At 37.8% G+C, this 17679-nt stretch overlaps 1 protein-coding gene and 1 long non-coding RNA gene across 2 annotated transcripts; one reads left to right on the plus strand and one right to left on the minus strand.

The window, feature by feature from the left end:
- The first annotated feature begins 1594 nt into the window (after nucleotides 1-1594).
- On the plus strand, nucleotides 1595-2824 carry LOC144630634 (uncharacterized). The gene is made up of 2 exons (XR_013566588.1): nucleotides 1595-1716; nucleotides 2504-2824. It is a non-coding gene; the product is annotated as an uncharacterized LOC144630634 (long non-coding RNA).
- Nucleotides 2825-10424: 7600 nt separating this feature from the next.
- LOC144630593 (angio-associated migratory cell protein-like) lies at nucleotides 10425-17654 on the minus strand. The gene is made up of 11 exons (XM_078488966.1): nucleotides 17486-17654; nucleotides 16271-16390; nucleotides 15692-15811; nucleotides 14901-15040; nucleotides 14269-14413; nucleotides 14073-14156; nucleotides 13099-13214; nucleotides 12916-12998; nucleotides 11568-11658; nucleotides 11312-11466; nucleotides 10425-10523 (listed from the first exon to the last, which is right to left on the minus strand). The coding sequence occupies exons 1-11, from the start codon at nucleotides 17589-17591 to the stop codon at nucleotides 10448-10450; spliced, it is 1236 nt and encodes a 411-aa protein (XP_078345092.1). The 5' UTR covers nucleotides 17592-17654; the 3' UTR covers nucleotides 10425-10447.
- Between the last annotated feature and the right edge of the window lie 25 nt (nucleotides 17655-17679).

Below are 17679 nucleotides of genomic sequence, written 5' to 3' on the forward strand. Positions count from 1 at the left end.
CAGGTTTGATATTTAGGAAGACTTGATCCTAAAGCTGATTGAACCCTCAAAGTCAGTGGTTTCTTCACCTTTGAAATAGTACATTATTTTGGTAGTAAGAATGGATGTGATTAGAGTATAGACAGAGTATAACTTCAATTAAATATAAAAAAATTTGATAGAGACTAGTATATTATTGATATTCTTTGTAATTATAATAACCAGCATTTACAGTACGTAGCTGATAAATGAAAAGGTCTTGAAACATGAGGAAAGAAAAAAGGCCCTTTGTGGCCAATTAGAGTTTTTATGGCATTTGCCACTTTTATAAACTTGCAAAAGTACAAGATTAAATTTACCCATAACTGTAGATAACATGTATTGATGTCAAAAAAAGGATATAAACCTTATTTATTTTGCAGAACAAAAATACTGTACTAGGTATTGTTTAATAAGATAGCACACTTTGTAGTTCTTTGTTTTGCTTTGGATTATAAGTCAAATATTAAATTATTAAATTTAGGAGGTAACAGCAGAACCTGACATACTAGCTAGATACCTTATCTTTTGAGATTTGCATTGTTTTTTCTTGTTTCTTAGGTAGCCATGTTAACTTTTTCATCAAAGTGAAAACACTCACTTTTACCTAGCAAAGTGTATTTATTACTTTTCGAGTGTTATTGTTCCTCTGCTTCAGCTGTATAGCTGAGTTCATTATTAGAACTTTGCACCATTTACCCCAGGGGGGTACTCGGGATTTCAAGTGATGGGGATGATCGAATGATCGATTGTTTGGGTTCGAAATTTTTGATTACGGGATTTTTTGGGTAGGAAAATTTGGCAATTATTTTTTGATTAAAGTAGGGATGTTTTTTGGTATAATTTTAAAACAATCTGAAGATTCATGGTAGTGTTTTGGCTACATAGTTCTGCGAATAAAGTACAAACAAACCTGTTTTGCTATTGATTTTTGAGGGGTTTTTTGGAAGCCCTAGGGTTTTTTTTTGGGTCTTGGTTTTTGCCCCCATTCGATCATCCCTGTCATTTAAAATCCCGAGTACCCCCCTGGGCCATTTACATATTATATATTATGAACTCATATATTTAAGTTACTGTTAATAATGTTTAGGAAGACAAAACTTATTTTAAAGTTAAAAATTGTACTTTTAAATTTCATAATCCCTCAAGAGAGCAAAATAACCACACTTGTTGCAGTCTTGCATAGATTTACATGTGTATGTAAATTTATTAGTGATCTAATGCCTGGGCAGTGGATAAAAATTAAAATTTCATAACATTACTTTGTTATTTTGTTTAATATTGTCTCAATTATGTAAAAGTTTAATGATACCCTCTCTCCCCTCCCCCACCCCTGGACTGCCCCCAACAAAATGATTCCTTCAAATCTTCAACACTAAAAATCCTCCTGAATATATGGTCACCATATAAAAATAATATAAGCCTAGGGATTATTATGAAATGTTTTCTCTATAACTTTTCTTTCTGATAATGATCCACAATAATAGGAACGATGGGAGACGGGGAGGGAATGGGCCAGACTGCATGAAATTGAGGCAAAACTGACTTCTTCCCAGGTTCTCTCAGTTTTCAATATGGCGGCAGTTTAGCTCATCTCATATCTTGCAGAAGTTCTGATCCCAGTTGTTGCAAGTCGCTTTTTTATCGCAGAATGGCTCCAATGTATTTATCCGGGATGCGAATGGTCGCAATAGGATGGTAAGAAAATGTAGAGATCGTTTATAATGTAGAAATCGTTTACGTGCTGCTTCACAGACAAAACAAACTGCTGGATCTCATTTGAAACTTGACGATTATAAGCTTAATAACTTAAAACACATACATATTGCAACAGATAATTCGAAATCAGCCGCTTTGTCGTGCTAATTTGCCGTTAGAAGTGTTGGTCAAAATGGGCCATAATTTCCACTTTACTATGTAAAGACCCCTTCAGAGGAAAATTTTTAAGAGGATGTTAACACCTGCGGAAATCCGAGGCATTGCCTGGGGAATAGCCTGCGAGCAGGCTCACCTTGGGGCACTGCGCCGCGCTGTCGCGGCTTCGCCGCTCACGTGTCGCGGCTTCGCCGCTCAAGTCGCTCGAGTTTTTGCTTTCGCGCGTGCCCCAAGGAGAGCCTGCTCGCAGGCTACCTGGGGAACGCCTTCAGATGCCCAGCTGGAAGAAGATTTTCCATGAATGCCTCTACCTATGTCCAATACCCTCAAGGGGGGAGGGGTGTGCACTTAATTTGGGAGATCCCTAGAGGGACTTAGCAGGTCCACTCCCCCCAACAGGCTACACAGCGGTAGGTAACTTGTTTTTTCAAAATTTTCAGGGGGGATTATACCCCTGGACCCTCTAGCTCCTCTGGCGCTTGCACCCACTCATGCAAAATCCTGCCTATGGCCCTGACCATTGCATATTAAACTTGCTTAGCAGTGCTGATTTTTGGTGATAGGTTTGTCAGTGCCTTTTGTTGACTTTCTGTTTTCTTTTAAAACGAAGGGTTGTTATTGCTACAAGTGGAATATCATCTTTTATTTTGGCCAAGAGATACATTGACAGAAAGCGACTTGAACTAATCAAAGCAAAACAAAGAGAAAGAATGCTTGAAGCACAGAAAGACAAGTAAAAGGATGCAGAGGATTTTGTTCTGAAAGGAAGGCAACAGAAAACGTGGACAGAACTACTGCGCAAGGCTGCAGGTTGTTAATTTGAAGCAAGCAAGCTTCCAGAAGTAAAGTCAAGATCACATTAGAAACAATAATTCTATAATTTGTGTTGGCTGCCAAGGAAAACCAACAAATGGAGCAGTCATGCAAGATCCAGAGGTGTTTGAAAATAAATGGTGGGGGGGGGGAGTGAATACAGTCCGACCTCTATTAAGCGGCCACCCTCGGGACTTTGAAAAGTGGCCGCTTAATAGAGGTTGGCCGCTTAATAGAGTTACAATATAAATTGGATAGGAATGGCAGTAAACATGATTTTATTGACTCTTTATAGCAAAATGCTTTTAAAAGTGAACATATATGAAGATAAATCCAAAATTCATTGTAACAAAACATCAAGTGCATTTCCAGCCCATGCATAGTTCTAGCTCTAACACAGAGGGCATGTAGTTGAAATGTACAGTATTTCTTCGGGTTGATAATGTACAGAAAAATATGCAAAAAATCGTTGACAAGTTTCTTAGGCCTTTTTGCATCAACAGTTAGTATGTGAAAAAAAAAATAATCAAAATATTTCACGGCCAATATGCATCATCTGTCATATCATGTTTTTGCGTCCGATTGTTGTAAGTCATTTGTCTATTTTAGTTTCTTTTCAGTTTTTGTTTAGTTACCGGGGCATGCATTTCTTTAACAACCAATTTTACAATTCATTCTTAAACATCAATGGCACGTAAACTAAAAATTCTTTCACTAAATGTGCGAGGTTTACGTAATCAGAACAAAAGGAGAGCAATCTTTTGTTATTTAAAACAACAAAAAGCTACGATCTTTTGCTTACAGGAGACTTTTTCACAACCTGATGATGAGAAAGTATGGTCTGCGGAATGGGGCGGCAAAATTTTTTTTTGTCATGGAACTGCACACTCCAAAGGCGTTTGTATTTTATTGAACCCTAATTCAACTTTTAACTTCGATGTTGTTCAAACGGATTTTCAAGGAAGAATTCTGATTTCAAGACTTAAGGTGGCTCGACCCAGTTTTTTTCTAGCGATACCTATCAACTTTGAAACCCTCATACTTAAAGGGATTAATGTCAATGACATATCTACTGTATCACATGGATTACACATAGACTGAACTACGATATGATATAAATTTTTGGGAGATCGGAATGAATATCACGTGACAATGACGTCACACAGGTTTTTGCTCTGAATCGAATTTTAGCCCTTAACCGCATTTTCTCTCGAGATCCTCCACGCTACGTATACCTTGGGTGTTTGCCTTCAGCTCTGCGGAGTTTCATCGAAATCTACAAGAGGAATTTTGAAATATCTTGGAATTTGTTTTCAGACGGTATAATTTATGCGTAAAACAAAGACAAGACTTTACATAAAGAAATTTGCTTCTTTTTTGATGTTTAATGAGAGGCTTTAGCCCTCATTCCTTTTTAAAATGTCCCATATCCGATATCCAAACCGTAAGAAGTAAGTAGACTTGCGCGATTTCGAAAAATATGAAAAATATGAATCATAGTGAAGCTCAATGTTTAGCTCTATTTACCAATTTTACGCCTACTTTCGCAAAAAACGCGATTATTTCAAAACTCGTCGATGAATTTTCCCCAAAATTTTTCAGGGTGGCAATTGATCAGTACACTACACAATCCCTGAATTTCATGCTCATTGAAAACATCTAAGGTTGTCTAACATAAACGCAAAATTGAGTAAATATTGAAGCGATCTCGTAGTTTTGAATAATTTTGTGCTCTGGGATTTCCTATTGTTTCGAGTTGAGCACAACATCGAATTCCTGTGCACCACGCGTAAAATGACTACGCTTGGCTACCTCCCGAAAGCTTACCGAAAACTTTCCGAAATATGGCCCGTTTTAAAGAAAACAATGGAAAAGAAATTGTCACGCAACAACTTTTCTTGTGTGGTCGACGTCTTGGCTGAGTTGAAAGTTAAAAATGCCAAGCACAAGAAATGCAAAACAAAAAAAGGCCGCCGTACTGAATGCTACGCTAAAAAGATTTAAACATCAAAAGAAAGTGTAAACCAGGTAAGTTTCTGAGTACGCTGTCAAGTCATTTGTAAATGACTGGAATGGCGTCAAAACATAACCGGCTTTGAGTTTCATTCATTCATTATTGTTTACTTGAACTCGAGAATATTACCATATTCCGAAAGATTTCGGCAAGCTTTCGAAAGGTGGTCAAGCGTAGTCATTTTACGCGTGGTGCACAGGAATTCGATGTTGTGCTCAACTCGAAACAATAGGAAATCCCAGAACACAAAATTATTCAAAACTACGAGATCGCTTCAATATTTACTCAATTTTGCGTTTATGTTAGACAACCTTAGAAGTTTTCAATGAGCATGAAATTCAGGGATTGTGTAGTGTACTGATCAATTACCACCCTGAAAAATTTTGGGGAAAATTCATCGACGAGTTTTGAAATAATCGCGTTTTTTGCGAAAGTAGGCGTAAAATTGGTAAACAGAGCTAAACATTGAGCTTCACTATGATTCATATATTTCATATTTTTCGAAATCGCGCAAGTCTACTTACTTCTTACGGTTTGGATATCGGATATGGGACATTTTTAAAACAAATGAGGGCTAAAGCCTCTCATTAAACATCAAAAAAGAAGCAAATTTCTTTATATGAAGTCTTGTCTTTATTTTACGCATAAATTATACCGTCTGAAAACAAATTCCAAGATATTTCAAAATTCCTCTTGTAGATTTCGATGAAACTTCGCAGAGCTGAAGGCAAACACCCAAGGTATACGTAGCGTGGAGGATATCGAGAGAAAATGCGGTTAAGGGCTAAAATTCGATTCAGAGCAAAAACCTGTGTGACGTCATTGTCACGTGATATTCATTCCGATCTCCCAGAAATTTATATCATATTGCAGTTCAGTCTATGTGTAATCCATGTGATATAGTAGATATGTCATTGACATTAATCCCTTTAAGTATGAGGGTTTCAAAGTTGATAGGTATCACTAGAAAAAAACTGGGTCGAGCCACCTTAAAGTCTTGGAGGAAACGTTTTTCATCGTGAATATTTACGCACCCACTGATTATCGAGATCAAAATGAATTCCTTAAAAATTTAAGTGAATCACTCGTGAGGAAAACGGACACCTCCCGGGTAATTATCGCCGGTGATTGGAACTGTACACTTAATAAGGCAGACAAAAGTGGGGGTTTACCCTGGAAAAATACGAATTACAGAGACGCTGTTGTCAATCTTATGGACGAATTAAACCTTCTCGACATATATCGAAAAATGCATCCAAAGATAAAGTCTTTCACTTATGAATCCAAAACTAATAACTTGAAATCGAGAATAGACTTTATCCTTGTCTCTCGCCCAATCTCCGTGGATGCTCAAAAGGCTGAGATTCGAACTTCAGTAGCTCCAGACCATAAAGCAACCTTTTTGAGTGTTATCATTAGAGACGAGTTTAAGAGAGGTCCTGGAACGTGGAAATTTAATAATTCCCTTCTTAAAAATGATGAATTTAAGGAACGGATTGCATTCTTTTATCCACAAATACATGAAAAATATTCCGATGTCACCGATAAGCAACTATTGTGGGAATTGATTAAAATGGAAATACGTATGAAAACAATGAATTTTTCTAAACAAAAAAAATCTGAACTCAGAAAAAGAGAAATAACACTTCAAAATGAGCTACAAGAACTTGATTATAAAATTTGTAATACTGATTTCGAAGTCTTAGACCGGAAAGTTTTAACGGAATATGAAACTGCAAAAGAAGAATTAAAAAATATATATGAACAGAGAGGGAAAGAGGCGATGTTTAGATCAAAGGCGAAATGGCTTGAACAGGGGGAAAAACCGACTAAATATTTTTTTAACCTGGAGAAGACGAATTATGAAAAAAAGCTCATACGCGAAGTAAAATTAGAAAATGGCGAGGTGACATCAAATTCAAAACAGGTCGAGAAAGAACTGGAGAGTTTCTATAGCAACATGTATGCATCGAGAATGAGCCATAACAGAGAGCCACAAGGTACCGGAAGACAGAGTTTTGAGTCGTTTGTTGAAGATATTGAAATTCCACAACTTAACGCTGAGGAACAAGATTCGTTAGAGCACGATTTTACCTAAGAGGAGTTAAAAGAGGTTGTAATTTCTTTCTCGGACAATAAAACACCAGGTGAAGATGGGTTTACTAAAGAATTTTATGTGGCCTTTTATGATCTTATCTGGAGAGATCTGCTGAACTCTTTAAATGCAGCTTTTGAAAGTGGGTCCCTTTCCATTTCCCAAAGGAGGGGAATAATAACTTTAATACCCAAAACTGACGAAGCCCTTTCTGAACTTTCTAACTGGCGTCCCATATCTCTTCTCAATCTAGATTATAAAATTCTGTCAAAAGCTCTCGCAAAGAGAATAGAGAAGTGTTTACCAAAACTAATTAACTCCGATCAAACCGGCTTTGTCAAGGGAAGGTATATAGGTCAAAACATAAGACTTTTAAGCGATTTAATGGAGCATTTAGATGCGAAAAGGACCGCTGGTCTGCTCCTCTTTATAGACTTTGAAAAAGCTTTTGATAGCCTTGAATGGGATTTTGTTGCTAAAACTTTGAAAGTGTTTAATTTTGGCCCAAATGTTACCAGATGGATCTCAATCCTTTACAATGGTGTACAAAGTGCAATCATAAACGGAGGCTTTTTAACGAATTATTTCAATATATCAAGAGGGGTCCGCCAAGGCTGCCCTTTGAGTCCGTTTCTCTTTATCCTTGCGGTTGAACTGCTAGCTTTAAAAATACGCCAAGACCCAAACTGCAAAGGTATCTCTCTTCCAGACGAACAGGAGGTTAAGATTTCACAGTTTGCCGACGATACTACTTTAATAACAAAAAATGCTACATTTCTTAAACCATACTTAAATATTCTGGATTGTTTTGGAACTATTTCAGGACTGAAATTAAACAAGAAAAAAACGAAAGCAATGTGGATAGGCTCTATGAAAGACAGCAACCAGAAGATACTTGATTTTAAAGCCACAAACGAACCTATTAAAATTCTTGGAGTCCACTTATCCTATAACACAAACAAATGTATCGAAGAAAACTTTTATTCAAAGGTGAATAAAATGAAAATGAAATTAAATTTATGGCTCTCAAGAGATCTCACAATTTATGGCAAATCTTTGCTGGCGAAAGCTTTAGGTGTGTCACAGTTGGTGTATGCAGCATCTGCTGACTGTTCCAGAAGCGGTCATTAAAACCGTTCAGGAGAATCTTTTCGCTTTTCTGTGGAAAAATAGGAAGGACAAAATAAAAAGACTTGTAATGCACCAACCAGTTGTAGAAGGGGGAATTATCTTCGTCAACTTCAATATGTTAGTTAAATCTCTGCGCCTGGCCTGGATTGGTAGGCTCCTAGGAAATTCTTGTGATAAATGGAAGGCAATACCGAACTACTACTTCCGAAATTATGGTGGCCTCCCGCTTCTCCTCAAATGCAATTATAATGTGGCTCTGTTAGATAAAGATCTGCCCCTCTTCTACCGAGAACTTCTTCAATACTTTCAAGAACTCAAGAACATAACCAACATTTTCCCAAACGGTGAATTTATAATCTGGAACAACAAGTCGATAACTATAGAAAATGCTACTTTATTTTGGAAATCATGGCTTGAACGTGGAGTTGTTTTTGTGCAGGATGTGTTAAATTCTAATGGCAATTTCTTATCTTACGAAGAGTTTAGTAATAAATTCAACATTACAACAAATTACATGCATTATTTCCAGCTTATTGCAGCCATCTCATCTCATCTTAAAAGGAAAGCTGCACAAACTTTAATACCTTCACGCGATCTCTCATCAAACTCCGCTTTCATCTCCTCAACTGAAACCTCGATTAACCTAGCTGTAGCACGCTGCAAAAATTATTACCAACTAGTAACCAGTCACAGTTTTATTATTCCAAGTGGTGTACAAAAGTGGCAGGAAAGATTTCCTGAAAATTTTACTAACTGGAGTGAAAAGTTCCAAGCAATATACCGATCAACTAAAGATAACAAACTGCGTCAATTCGGTTTTCGTTTCTTGCATAGAATAACTGTTACGAAGAAAGAACTCAAACGTTACCATCTAGCCAACGACGACAAATGTTTTTTTTGTTCTAGTTCGGACTCAATTGAACATACCTTTATTGACTGTAATGATTCTGCACTCTTTTATTCACAAATTTTATCTTGGTTTAATCACTGTCAAGATACTGCGATCATTTTATCCAATAAACAAATTGCTCTTCATGACATATCGCATCTGTCTGAAAGGCTTTCCAGTCCCATAAAGCGCAGATTAGACTTCCTCATCATCTTGGCCAAACAATATATCTATGCTTCTAAATGTCTTGAGAAAAAACTCTCTGTCAATGAATTCGTGAATAAAGTCACTATTCAATGGAAATTAGAAAACTGCTCTCATTTTCAAACAACGACTGAATAATTTTCTCCGGGTATCTTATTGCGTAATTAATTAAAAATTGATAACTTTGCTTGCACTAAAAAAAAAAAAAAAAAAAAAAAAAGAATAATAACATAGTTGTAATATGTTCAAATATTAATCAAATGCATAGTCCTCATATTACTTTATTTCCTGCGTATATTTCCCTTTATTTGTCTTTGTATTACTTTGTATATATTACATGATAAGTGTAAAATAAGTGTAAGTTATTTTATCTTAAGTTTTGTATGCAATTGGTCTGTAAGTAGCTGTATTGTTTACTTTTTTTGTGATGTATTCTTTTTTTCTTGTGTGTGTTGCAATAAAAAAAATAAAAAAAATAAATAAATAAAAATCATCTGTCACCATTTCGCTTGGAAAGATAATTTACTGGCTGCTTAATGGAGGTAAAAATCCATATAAATAATACACTTGCGACAGCAAAAAGGTGGCCGCGGCCGCTCAATAGAGGTGGCCGTTGAATAGAGGTATCAAATATAGAAGCTTAGTGACAAATAAATCGGGACTTTGGAAAGTGGCCGCTTAATGGAGGGTGGCCGCTTATTAGAGGTCGGACTGTTGGCATTTCTTGCTTCAATTATGGGCTGTGTCTCTCTCCTAGATCTGCCACTGTAAAGTTACTGCAGCAAATCTGTTATCTTTAAATTCTCTAAGATACAATGTGCAGTTACACAAATAATATTTTGGCTTGCTACAAGCTCCTTTCCTGCCACCAAGCTCCAAAGTTCCAATAAGTGCTCCCAAACTGCCACTAGATTCCGGTAAATAATACAACAGATATCAAGCAGGGAGCTTTGAATTTTTTATTATCAAGCTCCTTAATGATCTGTTACTACTTATGACCATAAACAATTTTATTCTGTAGTAAAGTTTGATTTCTTACTTTGCTTTACCTAATCCATACTATGAATTTTTCTAAATTGGTAAAACAGCCATTAAAAATCTAAAGAAGTGACTTGCTGAGCCCCCACATACTCAATTCTAGGGATAGCTAGGTTCAGCAACTAGGGCCGGGGCAGGTTAAGCACCATTGTTTATGCTCAGCAATTGCAATTCATGTCAGGTAATTTTTTCCAGCACACATGATCAAATTCTGCAACAATAGAGGTGTCAGTAGTCACTGACTAAAACCTCAGTCACAAACTGCAGCCTTCATCAGCCACAGTTGCAAAAAGGTTTTATTATTAAAAAGTAATTATTTTGGGTTGGGTTTAAAACCAGTCAAGACAGTTTTCAATGTTGCATTTTATTGTTATCTTCCGGGTGTTTGCACTGTGAATACTCTGGCTGTACTGTCTCCTGATCCTGTCACTAAAAAGCTGCCATCTCTGCAAAAAAATAATAAAACAAAACTCGTTTCATTTTTATGTAAATTCTTTCTTTTCTAAAAGTGCCAATGTTCCACTTAATAGCTTTCATTTGAATGGTCACACTCTAGGGTTTCATCCACAGACTGAAACATTAGAACCACCTTGTACAGCATAATAAACAGTACCACATGAAAGTACTGCTCAATAGTTTTAATTGAATGGTCACACTCTAGGGGTTCATCCACACACATTAAAGTTAGAACCACCTTGTACAGCAAAATAAACAGTACCACATGAAAGTACTGCTCAGTAGCTTTCATTTGAATGGTCACACACTAGGGTTTTATCCACAGACTTAAAAGTTAGAACCACTTTGTACAAATATTTGATAATAAACAGAACCACATACAAGTACTGCTCAGTAGCTTTTAATTGAATGGCCACACCCTAGGGGTTCATATACAGACTTAAATGTGATAACCACCTTGTTAATAAACAGTATCACATGAAAGTAACTACTCAATAGCTTTCATGTAAATGGTCACACACTAGGGTTTCATGCATAGACTTAGTTAGGACCACCTTATACAGCGTACAAAACATGAAATTACTATTAAATAGCTTTCATTTGAATGGTCACACACTAGGGTATTATCCACAGAATTAAAAGTTAGAACCACCTTGTACAGCATAATAAACAGTACCACATGAAAGCCCTACTCAATAGCTATCATTTGAATATATGGTCACACACTAGGGTTTCATCTACAGACTTAAAAGTTGTTTTGACTGTCTTTTATTATTACCTTGCCACAGCAAGATCCAGTATTTCCCCATTGTGACCATGCCACTCTCTCTCGCAGTTTCCTGATCGACTGTCCCAAAGTCTGACAACACCATCCAGGCATCCAGTGTATATGAGAGGCGCTGAATTATCCCACTTCAACCGAACTATCCCACCCTGAACAAAATGATCAAAATTGGCATTAGTCGACTTCCCCATCCTCTTGGAGCAAAACTATAAACTTCAGCAGAGCCTCAGAAATACTGCTTCATACTCACTGGATGTTTACACTGTTGCCGAAGCCGGTATGATGAAAGATCCCACACCCCAAGGACGCCACTTAAGGATGCAGTTGCTAGCATGGGTTGCCTGTGAACAAGTCAAATAAAACTATCAATAAAAGCACTTATTAATTTTTATTCTAGAAAGCTTATATATCAAATCTCATAGTAAAATGTCAAGGTAGGCAACAGTCTGTTCTAATCCCAGAGTTCTGAGGAGTCCAAAGGCTTATCAGCACCAGTGCTTGGAGTAACTATTAGCCATTACCCTGGATTGGAATGCCTGTTTAAACCACTTTTTATGTCGGTTTTCTCAGCAATTCACTAGGTAAGGTTGAACTGGATAGAGAGAGGCACTGGCCGCGGCCGCACTTGAGAGTTAACTGGGTTAATTTTCTATTAACCCGGTTAAAAATTTCCTCACAACTTAACTCGGTTAAAGTAGGGTTACGAAAACTAACTCGGTTAATATTTTTTAGCGGCCGCATTAAAACCAGACTGAAGTGACGTGCTATTTATAAACAGGCAAAATGGCCGGCTTCCGTGATCACGTTATCATTTGTACCATCATTCTCTTACTGTTTGGGTATATTTCAATGGGTTCTTGTCTTTTAGTTTGAGAAGTTCCTGTGGAACCCGCTGTGGAACAGTTTGAACTTTCGCCTTCTATGACTGAGGCGAATGCGGTGTTTCAAAAATTGCAGGTGTAAATGCACTGTGTAGACTTGCCAGATACGGCGAAGCCGCAGCCGAAGTAGCTTGTTGATGATACCACGGTATCCCTTCTTGAACTAAATAATCGTTCCCCTGACTCTCCAGTTCTCTAGTACTAAGGGCAACTAACGAATTAAACCACGAACTGTGCGAATTGTGACCAGCCGCCATGTTTGCGTGTTATGAAAAACATCGTTCCTCGAACATCTCATCTTACACGGTGATGATTGACAGATTTGACAACCAAGACAATAGTCGAATCTGATAAGAAACCACTAACCTGGTTAAAACCACGCAGAAAGGTAGTTTAGAATTAACCTAACTCGGTTAAGAAATCTTTTGTTCTTTGATTAATTTCCATGGGAACCGCTAACTTGGTTAAGAGTCGGTTAACTCTCCAAATACGCGGCCGCATTAGACATTTTTTTAACCCAGTTAATTTTAATTGATTAATTGGAAATAACTCCGTTAACTCGCCAAGTGCGGCCGCGGCCACTGTAAGAGAAAAGTGTTTTGCCCAAGAACAAAACATTGGGACCCCGGCCAGGGATGGCAACCAGACCTCTTGACCCAAGTCATTACTAGGTTTCCCATGGAGGGGATCTTGGTCTGATAATCAAATAATACTTACTGCGGAGAGAATCCAACAGCTTCAATGGAAGGTGGTGAATCATCATCATCAGACTGAAAACCTGCCACCAATGTACTCAGTACCTGCCACAGTGATAAAAAAAATGATGAATATCGTTAAGTTCAGGAATCAGATTCCAGGAATCAGAGGAAGTTTGTTGTTATTATAATTATTGATTCTCACCTTTCCACCGTTTGTGTTTACTACTTTAACTGTCGAGTCCTCTGATCCTGTTGCGACAAGCACATTATCTCTGTGTGCATCTATGCATGTGATTGAGCCTTGGTGAGCTGTACCATCTAGAGAGTGAAATTAATTAATATGTGTATTTTAGTCTTAAATACTCGGATGTGGTGGCTTTATGGTAAGGCTGCTGGACTCTGGATCAAGCGGTTCAGGTTTGAACCCTGGCTGGGGTCATGGTGTTGTGTTCTTGGGCAAGACACTTTACTCTCATAGTGCCTCTCTCCACCTTAAGGTGTATAAATGGGTACTGGCAAATTAATGCTGGGGGTAACCCTGTGATGGAAAAGCATCCCATCCAGGGCAGAGTACGAAATACTCCTCGTCACTTAATGCTACAGAAACTGGGATTGGCTCTGGCAGTATGGGCCACTTGGCTTGATGCAGACTTTACCTTAAATACTTTAACAAGACTTTGATGAGACCTGACACCTGCCAGAGATCTGGCATGTATCGCTGGCTAAAATTCATGCAGCTCCCTATATAGGGGGGAATTTTTTTCCATATATTGCTCTCGACGGGTGCCGTACAAGGGAAGCCACCTACTGGTACGTGAACTTCAAATCTTATTGAAAGCCCCACTGCAGTCTTGTCTGGACTGGCCAAACAAGACATGAGTTGACAAAAATTCAATCTCGCACTCTTGTTTTGCCTAAAACTCTAAGTACTACACTCTTTGTGACTCTCACCAACTCTTGTGCTCATATGTTGAATTTGAAGCTGCTCAAATTTTCTTCCGCCTGTTGTGTGTGATTTCTCTCATTTGGCCTGTACCCTTACTGGTCCTTACTGAGAGTTGACAAAAATCCTGTGCAACTCTCAACCTTTAACACTCTCTGTGAATCCTGCTCTTATCTTGTGTGTTGGCAGGTTTATTATCCAGCTAACACTTTATAATACCGGTAAATTATTACCTGATAGATGAAAAGTATGCATTCCTTGTCTCAAGTCCCAAACTTTAAGGGTGCCATCCTCGTATCCAACACTGGCCCTTTTACCTAATATGCAAAACAAAATAAACTAAATCAAGGGCATGCTCCATAATGATTTGTTAAAAAGAATAACTAGCAAATGCTTCAGAATGGGAAGTTCAAAAATAATTCTATTTACCATCTTTCATGAATACTCCACAAGTTGATCGGCAGCCATGACTTTGGAATGTTTTACAGTCTCCGCTGGGAATTTTCCACATCCATACATTACCATCAGCTGTGCCAGCCAGTAACACGTTTGCTTCATGGTGCCACTCTAACCACTAAGAAAAGGTTGGTTGAGGGAAAACATTATTATAGGAAAGAAAACCAAAAATAACTGAATGCAACCATAATAATGGAAAAAGAAAACCAAAAAACTGGTAATGTTGCTTTTGTGTTTACAACAACCCTGATACCACATGAGAGCTTTGAAGACACAGCTGAGTTTTTCCAAAACTCAGTCTTCTCTTGTCCCTGTGTCTTGAATTATAGTTCCTTTATAAAAACGAACACTTTCTAAGGCATATGATACACTTGAGACCAACTCAAGCTACATAAATTGCAAAAAAATATTCCGACGTTAAAATTTTGGACATTTTTTTTCGACATTTAATTTTCGGACACTTGATCTCATTTCAGACAAATTTCGGATCTGTCCAAATAAATTTTATGGGTATCTATAATAAAATTTCATGTTTCAAGGAAGCATCATACCCTGCTGTTTACCTTCAGTGTACAACAATGAAACATCGAAGTTTGTTATCTCACCTCAAGGTCTGTCGTCTCAAAGTTCCAGACTTCTTTTTGTGTAGCAACATCCCAGACTGTGATCAATCCACTCATATCGCCCGTGGCAACAAGTTTAGAGTCATGACTGAAAGCTGTACATGTTACAGAGTCCTTGTGGCCTGCATAATTTAGAAAAAATCAGCACGTCAACTGTTAAGAAGATAGTTACCGAACTGGCATGACGTGAAAATAGAGTGCATACACTCAGAAACATTTTAAATTCGTAAGTTTGCAAGCATGTGTACGATAATCGCTGTGCAAGTCAAGTTTTGTTTTTGGAGGATCTTCATGTTGGTTTAGTGTTCAGCATGTTGCTGTTTTGGTGGTGTTTTTGGCTGATTAAAATGCTTCCAAAGAGCTTTTTGTAACCACTTACGAACATCAACATTAAATACATTATTATTACACAGTTGGTAAACTGACAGGGGATTCATTAAGGTCTTGGGTAGGTGGGCATCATCGTTTTGCACCCGCAAAAAGTATCAGCAAGACCCTTCCCTCTTTGATAAACTTAAGTTAGTTGAAATGTTGAAAACAGCCAGGTAACGTCGTGTTCACAGCTGGTCAATTTGCCTGGTGGATGGCCCTTAATGAAACCCCTGAAACTGGGTAATAAAGAAGCAAGGAGTGAAAAATTTTTTGTACTGTGCCATCTGTTCCAGACATTCATGTAACAAAGTGACCACTTGTATGACTATGGTGACAAAAAGTTAACTTTAACTGCTGTTACTGCCTTATCATGATAACATTAATATACAAAAATGTTATACCACAGCATTCCATGATTGTTTGTCCATCTTGTATTCGCCAAACATAAGCTTTGTCATCCTCGCCTCCAGATACTGCCATAGAATTATTCACTGGGTCGATTGACACTGAGAAGACTGAGGCTGAGGACAAGAACATCAGTTGAACAGTGTTATTGAAAACAAAATGCACAGCTTGAAGACAATCATGAATCTGTTAGTAATGCTGGGCTCAATAACCTGTTACAGTTCATGAAAATGAGCCCGTACCATTGGGGGGGGGGGGGGGAATCCCATATAAAAGGTACATATAGCTCGGTATGGGCCACTGAGAAGGGTATGGTTTTCAAGCAGTTTAGTCTGGGATAGGGTATAGAAATCAAAACGTTTTGGTCTAGAATAGAATATCATTTGACTGGAAACAGATTAGTGGTATGAAGAATTAAGTCCAGAATAGATTAAAAACATTTTCCAAAGAGAAAGACCCAGAAAACTTCATTCACCTGTAGTTAAGACTTAGGATGCAGATAAACTGTATCAATAATTGTGAACAAAATTTTAATGTAACCTTGAAATTGCTTGAGACAACATCACAGTACTTACCAGTATGTTTTTTGTAACATAACTCAGCATCATCTGTTTCCCCCATGTCACCATTTTCACCTTCTTGATCATCTGCTTCATCTCCGACACCAACATCTTCCATTCCAACGGCAAGTCCCTCTGAAAATGAAATTAACAATGTTTTACACCCACCTTCAGTGTTACGTGCATAGCTATCTTTCTACATCCATCTTTGGACATCATCTTTCAACATCGTCTTTAGACGTGCTGTTTGAAATTAGCCAATCAAAACCGATGTATACTGGTGTTGGTTTCATGCAAATGAGCCCACAAGTTTAGAAGGTCATGTTAGTGGGCTGTCTGTCTTATTTGTTTATGTATCAGTCAATTCCAAAACCGCCCATGCCCCCCCCCCCCCCAGGCAAACCCCCGGGCATTTGACTTTTTCGAAAAATTTTGGTCAAATTCCCCGCTATGTTGGCAGTTTAGGTGGTCAAATGCCCCACTAGTTAGGGCTTCACACAGCGTCAAATTCCTCACACTTTTCGGATTTTATGACAAAATGATTAACTACTGACAACAAAACGACGAAAACATCGATGTTTACTTTCGCTCCGTGTAGCTTGAAATCGCTCTTTCTAGCTCTGCTTATTCGTTATCAAATGCTGGGGTATGCCTGGGGGAGGAGATGGGCAGTTTTGGAATTGACTGATACATTAGCATGTCGAAGAATGGGTGTTGATAGAAAGCTGCTGTATAGGTAAAACTAAAAGTAGGTGTAAGTGATGCAGTGTAAAATTTACTAAATTAAAGGACTACAGAAACAGCAACGATGGTGGCTATAATAAAATCGTGATGAATGGTATCAATGAAGCTGATAATGGTGATGACAACAACGTTGTTGTTGACGACAATGATGATGATGATGATGACGATGAATTGATGATGATGATGGTGGAGGTGGTGGTGGTGGTGATGGTGATGATATGATGATGTTAATGATGATGATGACGATGATAATGATGATGATGATGATATGACGGTGGTGGTGGTAGTGGTGGTGATACATTTACTAATAGCTATGATTGTGGTACGACACAGCGAAGAATATTATTATGGGAGAGCAAGAAAGTAAGCAAACCTCAAAGTATGATAACAAAAGAACTTTACAAGATATTTGTGCTTGGCTCGAACTGAATAACTTTGACTCTCCACGTGAGCTTCATAAAGTATTCTGAGTATTTCACAACGTACCTTCTGGAGCTTCGCCCTCGTCATCTAAGTCTACCACTTCGACAAAATCATCCTCCAAAAATTCAATTTCTTGTTCAGGAATCTCTGGATTATTTTCTTCTTCCATCTCTCAAACAACGTATTCAATACACGAACAAAAATAATCAGTAGTCTTCTCTGAAGAAAAACACTTGGTCATCCTTCACTCTGTACGT

Source organism: Oculina patagonica, chromosome 11 (genome assembly GCF_052425735.1).
Source record: "Oculina patagonica isolate OP01 chromosome 11, crgOcupat, whole genome shotgun sequence".
NCBI lineage: Eukaryota > Metazoa > Cnidaria > Anthozoa > Scleractinia > Oculinidae > Oculina > Oculina patagonica.